The sequence below is a fragment of the Siphateles boraxobius genome, unplaced genomic scaffold (assembly GCF_051911475.1).
Source record: "Siphateles boraxobius isolate OS27281-9 unplaced genomic scaffold, OSU_SipBor_1 41, whole genome shotgun sequence".
Classification (NCBI taxonomy): domain Eukaryota; kingdom Metazoa; phylum Chordata; class Actinopteri; order Cypriniformes; family Leuciscidae; genus Siphateles; species Siphateles boraxobius.
In genome coordinates this window covers 39,958,251-39,976,074 of record NW_027509042.1, presented here as the reverse complement: position 1 = coordinate 39,976,074, position 17,824 = coordinate 39,958,251, and the positions used below count along the sequence as shown (strand labels likewise).

At 36.1% G+C, this 17,824-nt stretch overlaps 2 protein-coding genes across 2 annotated transcripts; both read right to left on the bottom strand.

Annotated features, from left to right (window-relative positions):
* Window positions 1-2,231: 2,231 nt before the first annotated feature.
* cldn10e (claudin 10e) lies at window positions 2,232-8,307 on the bottom strand. Its single transcript, XM_077199999.1, has 5 exons — window positions 7,968-8,307; window positions 7,098-7,259; window positions 6,940-7,021; window positions 6,651-6,764; window positions 2,232-2,710 (listed from the first exon to the last, which is right to left on the bottom strand). The coding sequence occupies exons 1-5, from the start codon at window positions 8,197-8,199 to the stop codon at window positions 2,356-2,358; spliced, it is 945 nt and encodes a 314-aa protein (XP_077056114.1). The 5' UTR covers window positions 8,200-8,307; the 3' UTR covers window positions 2,232-2,355.
* Window positions 8,308-11,224: 2,917 nt separating this feature from the next.
* Window positions 11,225-16,538, bottom strand: cldn10a (claudin 10a). Its single transcript, XM_077199998.1, has 5 exons — window positions 16,319-16,538; window positions 14,243-14,404; window positions 14,058-14,139; window positions 13,861-13,965; window positions 11,225-11,892 (listed from the first exon to the last, which is right to left on the bottom strand). Exons 1-5 carry the CDS (start codon window positions 16,536-16,538, stop codon window positions 11,748-11,750), a joined length of 714 nt encoding a protein of 237 aa, XP_077056113.1. The 3' UTR covers window positions 11,225-11,747.
* Window positions 16,539-17,824: the final 1,286 nt, after the last annotated feature.

Sequence of the window (17,824 nt, the reverse complement as noted above, 5' to 3'; positions counted from 1 at the left end):
ACACTGAGGTGGTGAGATCCTGGAAGAAGCCATATTCAGCTTGTATTTTTCTATTCCCACATTCAAATTATGCGAGTGTGGAGGGTTTATGCGGATAAGGATAAGTGAAGATGCCCCTGTAGAAGAGACGCTAGCTAGCAATCTCTCGCAGAGTGAGCCATCGTCTTTGAAGTCTCTGGTCTAGCCATCTAAGCCGTTGAAGACCAACCTAACGGATTGGCAAGGCATTTGCAGCAGCGGTCAGTCTGATTCTGCAGGCATATCAGGCTGATCTGCTGAGAGATTTGGATCAGGGGCAGAGATCCTGAAGTGGTCGCCGAATTGTGGATTCTTTGGCACCTCTGTTGAGACGGTTGTGGGGAATTTCAGAGAGGCGAAGGCACAGTAGGCAGGGTTCAGGAGAAATATTCAATATATATTATATATATATATATATATATATATATATATATATATATATATATATATATATACAGTATTCTATACATATATACTGTATATTCAAATCCAATTCACCTCCCTGACCTGTCCTAGGATAACTGGAGACTAGGTAAGAAGGCAAGCCACTCGTGTCCCCCCTCCGAGGAGTAAAGGGGCAGAGGAGGTGCGAGGCTAGGAGGAATCAAGAGCTCAGGGAAGGGATCGACAAAAAGTGGTCAGAAAAACAACAAGACTGATGAAAAAACACTATGAAAACAGATTTTGTTAAAAGAAAAACAGGAATCAGAAATTGCTTCCCTGTTTTATATTACACGCTATTAACAAAAAACCATCGCACACCTGCAGATAATAGGTGCGTAGGAAGAAGCAACCAAAAAAGATGTGTCTACAATCTGCAAACGAAAAATCCTGCACACTATCAGAACTTGCATTTAAAAAATTATATTATATTACACGCTAAAAGCCTTATTTTCAGCATACTTTTTGATTTAGTTAGGATGAACGTGTCTAAGGAGATCCGGTCCCCTTCACCTGCCCCCCAAGGTGAGATTAGCATTGGTCAGTGGCTGTGAGCAGAGGTAGATTACCTTTGGCATTTCTCTCTTGCTCCGCTCTGATATCCAAAAAGTACCTTTCTCCAACTTTGTCTCTTCCTTATTCTCCCATATGTTAGGGTCTAAAGTAGAATTGTATACTGAATGCTCCCTTAAGACAGATACCTCCTTAGGGTAGAGACAAGCTAAATGAAAATATGGGAGGCAGTCTGCAAGCATTCTTCCATTTCATTTACCTTCATACCCAACTATGGTTGGATTTGAAGTAAAGATATGCGCTCCCGGGTGGGGATATATAGCCATACCTACTATAGTGTGGCATTTGAATTCTCTACCTATAGCAGGCTTTGGAAGGGCCTTTACTCAAGTCAGTGTATGAGGTTGGTAAAGGAGAATTGAAGTAGGTTGTATATGTGTCCTATTTTTTTCTTTGCCGCTCTCCCCAATCATAATTGGTTAGGGATATGTTCTCTTCCTGGGATGGGTAGCAATACTGAAGATGGTAGCTGGGACAAGAGTAGAGATGGACTGCATTTTAGAAAAACAAGTAGCAGTTACCTCTTTGTCCGGTGCCTTTCTCAGTATTTCAGTCTGATAGTACTGATTACTGAGGTTTTTAGGACCTCACAGGCTCCCTTAGGTAGACTGCACCCTAAGAGGCATGCCAGAGAGGCGATGTTGTGTATTCCCCTGCAGCTCTGCTTGGGGCTCTAGGCCGAGGCCTGTCCCGCAGAGACAGGGAGTAAGGTGCACTAGCATTTGTGCACTCTGACTTTAGGGAGTGGTGCCACTATTCAAGTCGCATAGGATACGCCCTTGGGGTTGACGCGCTCTTGACTCCGGCCTAGGCCCATTGAGTCATTTAGTGCTATGCCCACTCTGCTTGTACATAATCACAGCTCAGTGAGGCAGGCATTCCTTCAGCATGACTTAGTTGGTATTGGTTGCCCATAGGGTCAACACCAGGACGCAGCATTGAAGTTCCACTTCGAAAGGGAACGTCTCAGGTTTCGAATACAACCAGGTTCCCTGAGAAGAGGATAAAGATGCTGTGTCTCGTTGCCATGCCTCAGGCTTGCCTGCGGGTCTCCTTCAGACAAAATAATTTTATACGCACAGGCGCCCCGTGTGTCGTGACGGACTGCCATCTGCCAATGAATATTGGCTTGTACACATGCTTCAGACACCATTCATACTGACGCCGTTCCCTTTAAAGATGCAGCGTCTCATTCCCCTTTTCAGTTAACCGGGTTGCATACGTAACCTGAGACGTTTTAACTGGTTAGAAGTCATTTCCAATGTGTTTTTTCCTGAACCAGTGTTTTTTCCGATCCAATAATCTAAGGCTAAGCTCAATGTTTTAGAGGTAAGAGCTCTTGCTGAAGAGATGTGTTGTGGCTCCAGATGGAGAGGATACTTTCTTGCTGTTTAAATGTAATCTGCTGATCATTGAGGACCGTGAGGAGCTCACTGACCGTGACACTTCTGATCTGAAAGAGCCTCTTAATTTATCAGAGTGTCGCGATCTTGAGGGACGTCCAGTTCTGGAGGTGGTATTTGATGTAACATTTGACGGTGATGTTTCAGACTTTAAGGAGAGCTTAGATATGGCTGATATGTTGGATTTTGTAGAGAGCTCAGATATGATGGAAATATTTGCGTGAGAAGAACGGAAGGCGTTGGTCTCCACAACAGGAACGCTGAGAGCTGGTGCACTGAGGACAAACATTTTAATATTAAAATATTAAAGGAATAATTCACCCTAAAATTTTAATGTCATATTCCCATAGCTCTTTCCATACATTGACAATAAGCCACACCAAACCACCATAAACCAACAATTAATGTACCCCATATGACCTACACTGTACGTGAAATCTGCACACAAAGGTTTTCACAAATAAATCATGATTCAGCTTTCGTACTAAAAAGTATTTTAAATGTATGAAGAAACATAGGCATTGTTTGAGGATCTTGCTTGCTGTCTTTATAGAGCATCATATGTTTACTAAGAGTGAAAGGCTACAAAGGAAAGGGTGAGCGGAAAGCCCTTATCGGGCGTGTTTTTTTGCAAAGGACTGTCCTTGGGAACGCAGACACTAATTTAAAATATACCAAAAATCATTAACATTAGAACAAATTTAGGAACAAATTAATTTGCGTACGAATGTGTTAGGTGGAAATCTTTTGTGAGAAGTTCCCCTGTGCAATAATTAATGAATGAGACTCTGAAAGTAATATAATTGCTTTTTGTAAAAACAAAAAAGGCAGTTCAGTATAACAGAGGTCTGCCCTCAGTTGGTAAATGTTACAAAAGTGAGAAATGTCGTAAATGATGGAGTGAGGCACAACTTTTTAATTTGAAGATGGACGCGATTGAGATATAAGAGCAAATTTCAACCATTTCATCATGTTAATGTATCGTATAGCTTTGGAATACTTACGCACAGGTCATATGGACTATTTTTAATATACTTTTATGGGGTAACACTTTACAATAAAGGTACATGAATTATCATGTACCATTACCTGAATTAAAGGAAAATTCTGTCATCATTTACTCATTTCGTTACGTTGTTCCAAGCCTGTATAAATTTGTTCTACTGTACACAAAGATATTCGGAAGAATGTTTGTTACAAAGCAGATCTCGCCCCCCATTGACTACCATATAATTATTTTCCTACTATGGTAGCCAATGGGGGTCGAGATCTGCTTGGTTACAAACATTCTGAGGAATCGGCTCCCAAACAAAGAACCAAACAGGAAACATACACTAAGTCTAAGGTCAGGGGAACATTTGCTGGTATGAGTGTTGCCAGATGTACGATAATTATTTTATTTGTACGATAATTTTGACCTCTGTACGATGTACGATCAATAATGAAAAAAATCCCATAAAGTACGATAATTTCAGAGTTTTCAGTCGTTCGTCCAAACACACATCCTACCGCTTCTCTCTCTGACCCAGAATCATTTCGCAGGTTCGCCTGCCTGCACGCAAGCACGTATACACACACACACACAGGCACCACACAGTGTCGCCCGGCCCGTGCGTCAACACTACCCCCCAACAACAAAACCGAACACCCCCCTAACACCCAACCCCCCACCCCGTCAACAAAACCAAACAATCCATCCTACATGTTGGGATAAATAGCTGTATTCTGCACGTTTACGTCGTGTACGATAATTTTCTTCCAAATACGATAATTTTGAAGTACTGGTACGATATTTTGACATTTCCAATCTGGCAACACTGGCTGGTATCAGTACAGTTCACTGTCCATGCAGACACAGGCCATGATGATACCATATCTCAACTCTCTGACTTTTTGAATAGCCAACCAACATGACTTAAGTGGGCTGAATACTAGTTGTACTAGTACATGTGTATTTGATAGGAAGTTTACGATGATAAATCATTAGCTGAATTTAGTAAGTAGCTAACAGTGAATTAATTCTAATGTGCCCCCAAGTAAATTAATGACAAAATAATGCATTAACAGGAGATGAGATGATGTCAGTGTATGGGTAGTTAATAATGAGTTATTAATGATGTGCCCCTCAAAAGAAAAGTCATGACCCAAAGAAAGACGCACTTACAAATCATTAGGCTAACTAAAATGTGAAAAAACATACACTAAGAGTGTCGTCCTTATTCCTTTATACCACCAGTACAAAAAACAAAGATATTCTTTTATTTTTATGTAATTAAACATATATGGACTCAAAATAAAGCCCAAACATACCTATAAAGACACACAAGGCACACATGTAAAATAGGGCGCGTCCATAAGCTAATGCTAATCGAAGTATATACATTTAAATGACAAGAAATACAGTTCATTATGTACATTACTCCCTGAAAAATCTCAATACAACACACATGCAAATTATTAATTATTAATTTCTTATTAATTCGGTTGACCAAAACAGTCCATGTGGACTAGATTAAATTAGATTGATTAGATTAGATTGATTAGTGATTGGATTAAATCACCAGGATAGACCTCTATTCAGAGCAGCACCATGACAGGTGAAAACGATGCTGTGACTCAGGGATAGACTTACCGTGTTTACAATGCCAAACGCTGTAAAAAAGCTGTTTAAAGCTTCTCCTAGATCACTTATTTTCCACAGCTCATGTGAGCTATTTGTCTACTGAAATTTCTCTGAAATATATTCTTGCAGTGTTTCATCAGCAGAACAATCCAAAAACACATTAAATAACAGTAGCTACAACCCACTGAAGAGATGGCTGTCCCTGACAATCTTGCTTTTATTGCCGCTAAAAAATCAAAGATGGCGCTGCTGTGAATAAGGTCTATTACCGTGGGAACACAAGAGAACACATAGAGTGCACCACTAATGAATGTCCCACCAGAAACAAACCCTATCAGAAATTAAAAAATAAGATCAAATTTAATTTATCACTGGTAGTTATTAGTCTATTTCCCACGTTTGATTAGACGGATCTATGGTTAAATAATCCTGTGCCGTTCCAAATACTTGTCACAAAGCTGCAGATCTATGGCAGATTTCGATTTAACAGTTGAAATTATGACAGTAGCCTATTAAATCACGTTTAATTCAAAGTCAGACTAGGCCTTCTTATTTATTCTTATGGAGCCTGGTTGGTTTAGTTTACCCCTATGTTAATTAATGCATTAACTATCAAGCATGCACCATAATATGGAAGCATGTGGGTAGCACAATTCAATTTGAAATGTAATATGTAAAATGACAATGCAATATGCAGGGGGCGGGGACATGATCGGCTCAGAATGCATTTTCAATTTGCACATTGAATTTTGCTACATTCATTGCGAGACATTTAATGAAAATGCAATCTCAAGTGTCTTAACTGTGAGTGTAAATGCAATTAAGAAAAATAACATTTAAATTATCATTTTGCTACAGTTTTTGCTTGAACATGTTAAACATATCTAATCATTTATGTAAAACATTTAAATTTAAATGTTGCAACTTATAAAGCATTAAAATATGTTTTCAATTTACATATTAAGACATATTATTACATGTATATAAGATACATGTATGAAATGGCAAATATTAAATTATATAATTGAATTTTCATTTTAATTTTGCACCAAGCATTGCACAAATGTAATGGAAAATGTACATTTAAATACAGAAATCCATAGCCATTTTACATATTGCATTGTCATTTTGCATATTACATTTCAAATTAAATATTGCTACCCATATTCTTCCATACTAACATGTAGTTAAGGCTGCTGTTATTAATCTATGAATCCTTATGACTCTTCAGTGGTTCATGATTCATATCTTCACTAATCATGAGTTCATGTTGGAGTATTAATTCAGGTATTAGTACATGATTATTCATGTACCTTCATTGTAAAGTGTTAACCCTTTAAGGGTGTTGTTTTGTGTTCTTGGACCTTGGCCTTGCTATTGATGCATGAAGATTCTTCAAATTCTCCTCTTATGATGCATGAAAAAAACAACATTTATTTTTAGCACTGCCAATCTGCCGCACAAGAAAGCCCTTATTTGCTGTAGCAATTTATTGTTTTCTATGTTAAATATAGATAGTTTGCACTTTACACTGGCACGTCTAAAAATAGCAATTTTTTTTCATGTGTATTATTCTGAATTTGAGCACTTACCTGCTGTAAGTCTCAGACCAGACCTTGCAGACTGAAACTAGGAAGAAAATCCCTCCAGTGATCTGAAAAGCACATCCTGTCCATCCAAGGAACAATGGAGTTCCCAAATCAAATCTGAAATATTACCACATTTAAATATGAAACATTAATTAAATAAATGAAACAACAAACACTGTAAATTAAATATTGAAAAAATGTGCACAATTAATTCTGATTGATTGTGATTTCAGGAAACGTACAGTTAGCTACAAGGACAGATAAAACAGGATCAGGTGCTTCATATACTTACTGCAATCCATCAAATCTAGGGTTGAAAAACTCCGCAGAAACACTCTGAGCGTAAACTGCATAACCAGAGGCAGCCAGCATACCTTTGAGAACAGACTCAGTGAAACACGTGTAAACCTAATTTACCATGGTTCTGCTGTATTGTACAAAGACATTTACCGCTGGTTACATGACAGATGCCTCCTGTGAACACGGATCGGTTCTTCTCCTTGTTTTTTCCTCCAATGTAAGTGCATTCCATCCCTACAAGACTCAGGATAAATCCCAGCATTCCGACAGCCATCCCAGACATCAGCAGAGCCCTCACAATCTGAAGGTAACCTGAGCATTCAAGATCCAAGAGAACTTATTATAATACTATCTATCTATCTATCCATCCATCCATCCATCCATCCATCCATCTATCTATCTATATATCCATCCATCCATCCATCTATCTATCTATCTATCTATCTATCTATCGTAGTGGCAAAAAAGTGATGTTTTTAAGAAGTTTTTAAAGTTGGATTAAACCATCAAAATATGAGTAAAATATTCTATATATCTTAAAAAAAATGTTATATATAAAGAAATCAACCAAGCACTTGGTTTCTGGGTTTTATCTGACAAATGTATTTGGCCCCAAAAAAAAAGGGAAAAAAAGAAGCCAAACTTCAGCTACAGATTTTATTTTACTATCCCAAGAAATGCACAGAAAAATAAAAAAGCTCACAGGAAAAAGTTGAACATAATCAATTATTTATGTTTCATTGGTTCTCTCATGTTTTTGCATGTGTTCATAATTTCTTTTTATGGCAGCCTGGCCAAAAATAATGTCTGCACAATTTAGCATGTCTCGTTGCATTATCACACATAAAACAATTGACTCCAAGCACAACTACACAATCCTCTTCCAAAATCCCAATACTCTTATAGAATCAATTTTGGCCACTATCTGAGATTTCAAAATACATTAAATGAATGTCTATTTCATTATAGCCATTAAAAGAATTGTACACGTAGATTCAAAGACTGTAATAATGCCCATACCTTCCACGGACCACAGCACCGGGAAGTCGTAGCAGTTGGATGTGGAAGCGGAGTCCGTGAAGCAGGCCCTCCACAGACTGGACCAGTACCAGCCCACTGATATGATGGAGCTCCCACCCTGCCCTCCGATAGAGGAGATCTTCCAGCCTTCCATGGCCATGGAGCAGGAGACAAAGATCCAGCCCAGAACCGCTAACAGGAATCCCCAGATCTGCATAGCACGGATCTTCATCTTTGCTCTGGTTCACACTCCAAGACGTCTATCTGATCGTAGTCACTTCCAGCATCTCTTTGCCTGTCATTTGCATTACCATGACAGTCTGTAATCCATTCAACTGCTTCCTTCTGAGGATCACTTGCAAGGTCACAAAACTCACTTCTGTTTTGTGCTGATGTGAATGTTTGACTCTCCACGTTCCCAGGGACTTGTTTGTAAGTTTACGGAGGACAGACAGAATGCTTATCTCGGTTTTCAGCTCATATTTCATAAACAAGAGGACACACTATATGCAGGCGGACAGTCATTTTAAACTCCTTATTCATCATTATCTTAATTTCTTGTTAACAAACAGCACAGGGCCCTTGTGAGAAAAATAAAGTACACTGAATTGAATTTAATGTTTTCACACACTTAATTGTACTGTATGTTAACTGCAATTAAAACAAAATGTATTGTAGTTTAAAATTATATTAAATTAGTTGAGTGTTTTTGACCCACTTACATCTTTATATGTAATTTCATAATTACTTCTATTGTCTTTGAAATCTAAAGTGTAATGTTGAATGTGCTGACATGCTAAGCTAAATTAGGTTACACTTAAAGGTGTCTTTGTTAGACTGTAATTATACATTCAAGTACTGAATAACTACATGAGTTATTCATGAGTAAGTATGTTATTCAAGCACTGAATAGCATACTTACTATAGGGTTTGGTTTAGTATAGGGTTAGTTGCATGTAATTATACATACTACATAGTTATTACATGTAACAGTAACAAAGAGACTGTAAAATAAAGTGTTACACTTAATTATGTGTTAATGTAATTTCTGTTGAAACTGAAATGCCTGTACAAATTTGTAATGATGAAGCCGCAATTTATTACATTTAAAAATAACTTTAAACATAATATTGAATAACATACTTCAGTTAAAATTATAATTAAGTGCTTTAGTCAACACATCAAAATAAGTGAATATTTAAAGCACCTCAAAATATTATTAAAACATAATGATTTAAAATACTTAAACTAAAACTTTTAATTTGTCATTAAGAGGATTTTTTAAAAGTGCACTTAAAGGGATCGTTCACCCAAAAAGGAAAATTCTGTCATCATTTACTCACCCTCAAGTTGTTCCAAACCTGTGTGAGTTTCTTTCTTCTGCTGAACAAAAGAAGATATTTTGAAGAATGCCGTTAACCAAACAGTTGATGGACCCCATTGACTTCCATAGTATTTTTTTTTCCATACAATGGAACTCAATGGGGTCCATAAACTGTTTATTTACCGACATTCTTCAAAATATATTTGTGTTCAACAGAAGCAAGAAACTCACACAAGTTTGGAACAACTTGAGGGTGAGTAAATGATGACAGAATTTTTATTTTGGGGGAACTATCCCTTTAACTGTGTTGAATGTAAAGTCATGAAAGTGTACTCTCTTTAAGTAGGCTACACTTAAGTTGCCTTTTATTTCATGAATAGATTTTATCTGCAAGTCAAGTTTTTAAAAATATATACTTTTAAGATTTGAATACACTACAAGTGCACATTCAATATAATTCTTCTTCACAAGGCTGTGCACAGGTTATGATCTGTTTTTAGGTGCTGTTCAGGGTGCCGTTTTCAAAAGGGCCTTTATGTTTCCACAACATAGCCGCAGCGGCAGGGTTCATAACATTATTAATTTCATAAGTGTGTGTGTGTGTGTGTGTGTGTTCAAGAGACTTAATTAAGAGCTATAAGGTGTGTGTGTGTCTGTGTGTGTGTGTGTGTGTGTGTGTGTGTGTGTGTGTGTGTTGTAATATACTGTCGCAGATTCCGGCGGTTTTATGTTGCGTTCTGAACTTTGATCAGGTTTAGAGGGAAATTGCTTGTTTCTGTCTGAGAATATCAGTGCTTTCTTCATGATTTTAACTAATGAAGCCAAGACTGGGATGTTGAATTACGCCTTTTCTTTTCTGTAAGAGCCTCAGCCATTATCCCAATGACTTTTTAGGAACAGCGCTTCACCTCTTACTAAGATAGCCTACATTATCTTCAGTTGAAGGGCCAGTCAGAGATGTCTTTTCTTGTTAGTCTTAAACAAGACCATGATGCCCTCTGGTGGCCAATTTTACACTCAATCACTCCTGATGAACGTCATTGGTTGTTTATTAGAAGTGTTTTTCTAAATTTGATATTTGAACAAATCTGTAAGCCTAAGTATCCAGATTTGGTGCAGATTTGTATTATTGTGATAAAACAATGTTCTCTGAACGCTCAAAATATCATTTTTTTTTGGGGGGGGGGGGGGGGGGGGCAACATTCCATTTTAGAACTTTTCAAATGTTATGGAAACGTTACTTTTGAATGTAAAAATAGTGGTTTTTTTAAGCCAGGGCCCTTAGAATTGTCCTAATATTTTATCCCCCTATGGTTTTCAATAAGCTTATTTATTATTACTATTTTTCCTTTTGATGGTAACATTTGGGGGATTCATCCAAAAATCAGTTAATCACATTACATTGAAAAATATATTTTTTCAATGTTTTTGAAAAAAGTCTCTTATGTTCACAAAGGCTGCATTTACTTGCTCAAAAATACAATAAAAACAGTAATATTTTGAAATAATATTCTAATTTAAAATAACTGTTTTCTATTGAATATATACAATAAGTATTGAAATTATGTAATAGGGATACAAAGCTGAATTTTCAGCCTCATTACTCCAGTCTTCAGTGTCACATGATCATTCAGAAATCATACTAATGTGCTAATAATCTAATACATTCTAAAAAAAACAACATTTTGGATTATTATTGTTGTTAAAAAGAACAGTATTTAATTGAAATAAATCTTTTTTCAGGTCTTTACTGTCACTTCTGATCAATTTAATGCATCCTTGCTGAATAAAAGTGTTCATTTCTTTAAGAAAAAATTAAACAATTAACTACTGACCCTAAAATACTTTAAAACCTTCTTACAAAAAGACACTGAACACTTGTTTAAGGAAGAATCCGACAGAACAAGGAGGCTCTGCCAGCCCGCAGCACTTGAAAGCTCTAAAAACTGGGGTCAGAGTCTCGAGTTTCCACTGATCAGGAGGTGAAGAGAGACTCCAGGACCGGCGCAATTTCCGAACTGAGACAGCATGTTCCTGTGGTCAGTGGAGCGCAGCTGTTCTCCCCGTCTTCTCTGTCATCGGTTCACCTGACTTACTTCAAAGTCCCAAGTGAAGAAATCTGCCAATTGTTTCACAATGTCGTACTTGGAAACTTTCTTGAGGTTTCTAATGGGTGATATGGATTGAAACTGAAAAATGTATTGTTTATAGGTACATCTTAACCAAAATAGCCTCTGAAAAAGTAAAAAAATATCTGGATTTACCCATATACAGGATATATATATATATATATATTTATAATATATGACATTTGCCTCTGTGCAGTCTTCTTGCTTCAGATGATGAAAGCAGCCTTATGACCTCAGGTTCTCCATTCAAGGATTTGTTTGATAGTTGACTATACACAGTGTGTACTTGTTGGCCTTCACTTTCCAGCTTGACTGAGGATGCTGAACTCAAACGTATGCGTTCCTCTCGAACTGCCGGCCAGAAAAGCTTTGGTCTGGAGGATCTTTCTGAGGAGTCGCAGGTTTCTTGCCCATCTTTGTGATCTTGGTTCTTTTTGATACGAAAGACGTGGCACCGTTGTAGGAGTATTCCCTGTCAGAGAGGAGAAGGATTTCGAGACATCAGAACCAGTGTTGTTGTTGTTGTTGTTACCTAAAACTAAAACTATTTTTTTTTTTAAATCAGTTTTTGAAAAACTAGTTGTAATTTGAAGCGGAATCACTAAAATTACTAAAACTGAAATAAAAAATTAAAGGACAAACAAATTAAAGCTATATAGAAATATAATTCATAAAATAAGACCTCATTCAAACTACTATTATATAAATAATACATAGCAAAAACACTTATTACACTGTAAAAAATAAAATTTTACATTTTCTTAACTCAATTTTCACCTTTTTTATAAGTTATATAAGATTCAACTTGTTTTTGAAATCAGTTTAATGAACTTTGAGTTGAAATGACTTAAACATCCAACTTAATTGTACTTAAAATTAAGGCACTCACTTTTTTTACAGTGTAGAACAACATATTTACAGTTAGTTTTGCTCAACATTCTCTCAGACCATTAGAATTAAAAAAAAATGTCCTCCCCAAATACTTATTATTTGTAATATCTATGTGCACAGAAGACAGACATATTTTATCAAATGATCATTTTTAGGGTGAAGCATTTCCTATTGACAATCTGATTGATTGATTGATTGATTGATTGATTGATTGATTGATTGATTGATTGATTGATTGATTGATTGATTTGCTGCACTGTGCCTTTAAGAAACAGTTTGACACAATTTTAAGTTGTTAGTTTTTCTGATGTTTAAGAATATTCTTTTTAAATATCATACTACAATAAAATTACTGAATGGATTTCATGGATGGGGTATGTTTCAAAGAGGTGTATTTGACATATAAATATGGGCATTCATTTGTTAATATTTTAGGATGCTGAAATGAAAATTCCAAATGAAATTCCTTTTTATCCCTCCTAATGCATTATAAAAACTGTATACGCCTTTTCATTCCAGGGTCTGTTTGGACCCGGTGGAACTTAAGCTTGTAAAACAGTCATAACTTAATATTTTTCAACTAAAACCATACTGTATCAGTAACTTCTCCTTATTACACAAATGTTTTACAGTTTTAAGTGTTACCATGCTTTACCATGCTTTTACTTAATTTACCCCCTTTAAAAATTGTTTATAAATTCTTTGAAATTTAGGGTTAGTTTCATAAACTATAGCAAAAACCAGTGAGATGCAAGAAAATATATTTGAACCAATATTTATGGGAACATTTATTTGATATATTGTTAGATGAAATTTTATAATATAAGAATTGGATGAACTCCATTATTACTACATACTATGTTTTTTAACAAAAAACAACATCAATATTTCTCTAAATGTTTTAAAACAAAATATATACATTTTACTTGCATACAATTTTACATTCATATGAAAAAAATAACAATAAACAGCTTGAATCTCCTTTCCATGCTGCAATGGTTCACCATAGGTGGCAGCAAAGTGAAATATGGACTTTACTTTTCCAAACCCTCTTTCCTTTGTCAAATTTAGACCATTTGGTTTATAAAACACGTTTATTTGTTTGACATTTTATTTCAATTTTAGAATATGTGTGTGTGCATGAGCGAGCATGTTTATAAACAAAATGTATTTTTACAGAAGTCATTTTAGACAAATCCAACTAATAGATGTAAGTAAAAAGTCACAGTTCACCTTCGGGTCAAAATGGACCCCTAAACTTAAAAGGCCTAAAAGTTACATTGTATTTTTAAAAAAGTGTGTGTATTTTGACCATCTTACTTGCGGTCAAAATACACATCTTACCGTCTTCACTTACAAAATTTCATATTCGTTCTAAAAACTATGGATTTTATTCCCCCTATTCATTATGTACCTCTTCTGAGTCAAGATGGACCTGAATGCAATAGTAGGTTTATATATATATATATATATATATATATATATATATATATTAGGACTCCTTTAAAACAGGCGAACAGTATGCATGTGGACAATCTAAGAATCAAACCTGATAATGAATCCCTCTGACATGGAAAAGCAAAAGATAAATCCTCCAAGAATGCTGAGAACAGATCCCGCCCAGCCAATGAACAGGGCCGCCCCGAGCTCAAACCTAAATCCAAACAGGCAAAATACTGGTGCTGGTAATAGGTGATGAGACAGGAAATTGCAGGAAGAATGTTACAATGGGATGCTATTGCTTACTTCTGTTTCACAAATAAGGGGTCGAAAAACTCTGACGTTATCCGGTGTGCGTAGAGAGAACAGGCGGTCAAAGAGCAGATTCCTGCACAGAGGATGGGTGTATAGTTACAGGACACTCATTCTGAAAAGTGAGAATTGAAAATGCTTTAGAAAAGAAGAAACCATGACCTATAGGCGACATTTACCACTGAGAATAAAGTGTAGTCCACATAGACAGGTCATCCTGGCTTTGGTGGTCTCTGATCCCCCTATTTTAGTACACTTCATGCCCACTAGCGCCAGGATAGCTCCAAAAAATCCCAAGCACACGGCTGAGATCATCAGTCCACGACACACCTGGATATAAGCTGCAGGAACAGCAGAAGCAGAAGCAATATATATATATATCAGGGAAGAATTTATTATACAATCACTGGGATAAACAGGAAGGTTTTTTTTCTGCTTGCCTGTCGGACCAGATTAGATTTCTGCTTGGACTAATATTTTCACTGGTGCCAACACACAAAAAAATTATATGTTACAGTTACTGAAAATGTATCATTTAAATATATAATTTAACATAATTAATTATTACTTGCATATATTTCTGCCTATTTGGTTTTTTAATACAAATTAAATCAAATTTGATTTTTGTTAATTTTATTTAATCTGTCCTGATTATTTCAGGATTATTTTTAAATCCTTTTTATGTAAAGCACAATAAATTGTGTGTGTGTATATATATATATATATATATATATATATATATATATAATACAATAACTGAATTATTAAAATTATTGTAAATTATCAGAAAATTTATTTTAAACCTTTTATTATTATTATTAATTATTAATTATTTATAAAAATATATTTTAAGTTTTCTTTACAGAGAAAATCTACAAGCTAAAGGTAAAAGTCATACTAAATAGGTATAAAGTCATAAATTCATAAACTTGGTCTGTAAAATTGTGGAATACATGGCGAAACACTACAGATCGGTTTATTATTTCTTACTGATGTTACCAAGACTAACACGTCATTCTTGCAACTTCGATAACACCTCATCTATGTTATGATGTCACTGATACTCCCCGTAATGTACATTGAAATATATATATATATAGATCAGTGGCTTCACACCCTAGCAACCACATAGCAACATGCTCAACATGCTAACAATCACTCAAAGTGCGTCTCGATCAGCTCTCCAGTTCGTGAATCAGTATATCGTGTCCATGAATCCAGGCACTGGTAAGGACCCTGCTCACTACGCATTGGGACAGTCATTGTATACACACATTGTTCTGTAACATATGTGTTCACTAGTGATTTATGCTGACATATAATAAAAAGTGTCATTATATTCATTGAGTTGGCTCGTGCGTTTCGTGCTTCAGAAACGAGACATAATTTCCGGTAAGGGAACATAGATGCTTCCTGGTTTTCACGGTGCATTGTGGGATTTATTTAGGGAGCGAACGTTCTAGTGCACTGGAATTTTGCGATTGAGGAAACCGTTAAAATGGCCGATTCCCTGATCAGTGCCCTGACTACTGAACTAGATTGAGACGCACCCTCAGAACACCTTGGCAAACATACAGAAATGGCATGGCAATCTCCCTCAACACATGTAGCATCTTTCATTAAACTCTCCAGTTAGCCGTCACATCACAAATATGCAGTCCCTCAAACATCCCAATTATGCATTAAAAACATTCACATACATGACCTATTTAAGCACCTGCTTTTGCACGGCAGCCTGAGGGAACTGTGTGCTTTCTCCTGTTTGTGGGTGTGCCATCCATAATTAAGCTAAAGTGTGGTTATTATTAACTCTATTTTTCTACTTGCCTTGAGATACTGTACATTCCTGCAGGTTGTAACAGAAGTAGTGAGTCAGAAACAGAGTTTGAGACAAGCAGATCATTTTGTGTCTCTTTTTACCTCCACAGAGCTCAAATTATTGCATTCTTAAACTGGTGTCAGCATCATGTTAAATGCATTAAGCACAATTATAACACAATAAACTCCCTGTTTAAATGGTCAAGTGATCGGTTTGGCTTCGGTTTGAATGTGTTGTGGAAGCTTGGAAGCTTCTACCTAAAGCAGCATTAGGGCAATCCAACACCATGCTACTGTTTTCCGAACAATTACACACCTGGATCTTCTGGGGGAAGGAAAAGGGACCAATGACTCACAAACACATTCAGACCATTCATTCAGGAAATAAATAAAAAGTCAATAAATGAAAAAGTCAATAAAAGTAAGTAATATGGTACCATCCAGTGCGAGCATAGAAGGAAAGTCCTTGCAGTTGGAGACTCCGGTTGAATCCGTAACACACGTCTTCCAGAGATTGGACCAAAATGTTGCCGTGGTGATGACCGTCCCATCCACTGACGACACTTTCCAGTAGTCAGTTGGGATTGTGGAGGAGATCAGAATCCATCCAGATATGGTGAAAATGAAGGCAATAATCTCTGTACCCATATTACCCATTTCCCAATGTTCTATTAAAGTTAAATGCAGAGAAAAGTCTGGTCGAGGCAGGAGTCAGTTCATCCGTAAGGGGTTCTGAGTCTGGACTGGACCGTTTGTTGACGGGTCTCCCCCCAAACCTGCTTTATATTCAGCAGGGAGGGCTCTGGCTACTAACCTTTTCAACAGCTGACCAATAGCTTTTTGTTTTCACATTAACTTCCCACAACACCACACACACTCGCATACACACACACCCACCCAAACATCACTCTGCAAGAATCATTTTAAGCGAGTCTGCATAGATGCTGGAGGTCAGGAGGTGAGTACATTAAAGATGGGTGTTATTTGAAGGGCCTGAAAAGTCAATGCTTCCAGCGGATATTGAGGAAAAATGTTCAGATAAGGGTCTGATGTGAGAGATAGAACTTTAAGTATGTCATTTTGTATTTAGGATTCATTTGGACCAGTGCTATTTTGTATTAGAGTAGAGGGTTAGTTCACCCAACAATTCAAATCTGTCATCATTTACTCACCCTCGTGTCGTTCCAAACCCGTAAGACTTTTGTTCATCTTTGAAACACAAATTAAGATATTTTTAATGAAATCTGAGAGATTTCTGTCCCTCCATTGACAGATACGCAACTACTTTGACGCTTCAAAAAGTTCATAAAGAGATTGTAAAACTATTCCATTATGAATTGTGCGGTTTAGTCCAAATTTTCAGAAGAGACTCGATCGCTTTATATGATAAACAGATTTAATTTAGGCTTTTATTCATATATAAACAAAACGACTCAATTCATATGGATTAGTTTTACTATTTCTTCTACTTTATGTCTATGTTCGGAAGGACATGAGGGTTAGTAAATGATGACAGTACTTACATTTTTTAGTTGAACTAAGCCTTTAATATTTTCAATTAGTTTTTATTGTTATATTTTAGTTCTCATTTTCATTAAATTTCAATTAAACTTTTAGTAATTTGGGTTTTTTATGTGAATTTTTTTTTCATGGGTTAGGGTTAGGGTTAGGGTTAGTATAACAAGTTAAACTAAATGAAAATAAAATAAGTTTAAGGTCAAGTTTTTAAAAAAAGTTTCTTATATTTAATTTATTTCAGTTGATGTTCAAAAACGTTTTAATGTTTTCAGTTTAACTATAATAACCAAGATTTGGACTGAGGTTGAGGTTCTAATCTGAGGTTTCGTTGCCATCTAGAGGTACTGTGAGAATTTGGGTGAATCCTCTTTGATATGAGAATGAATCAAAAATGATTTGTTGTTATATAAGCACCAGTTTTATCT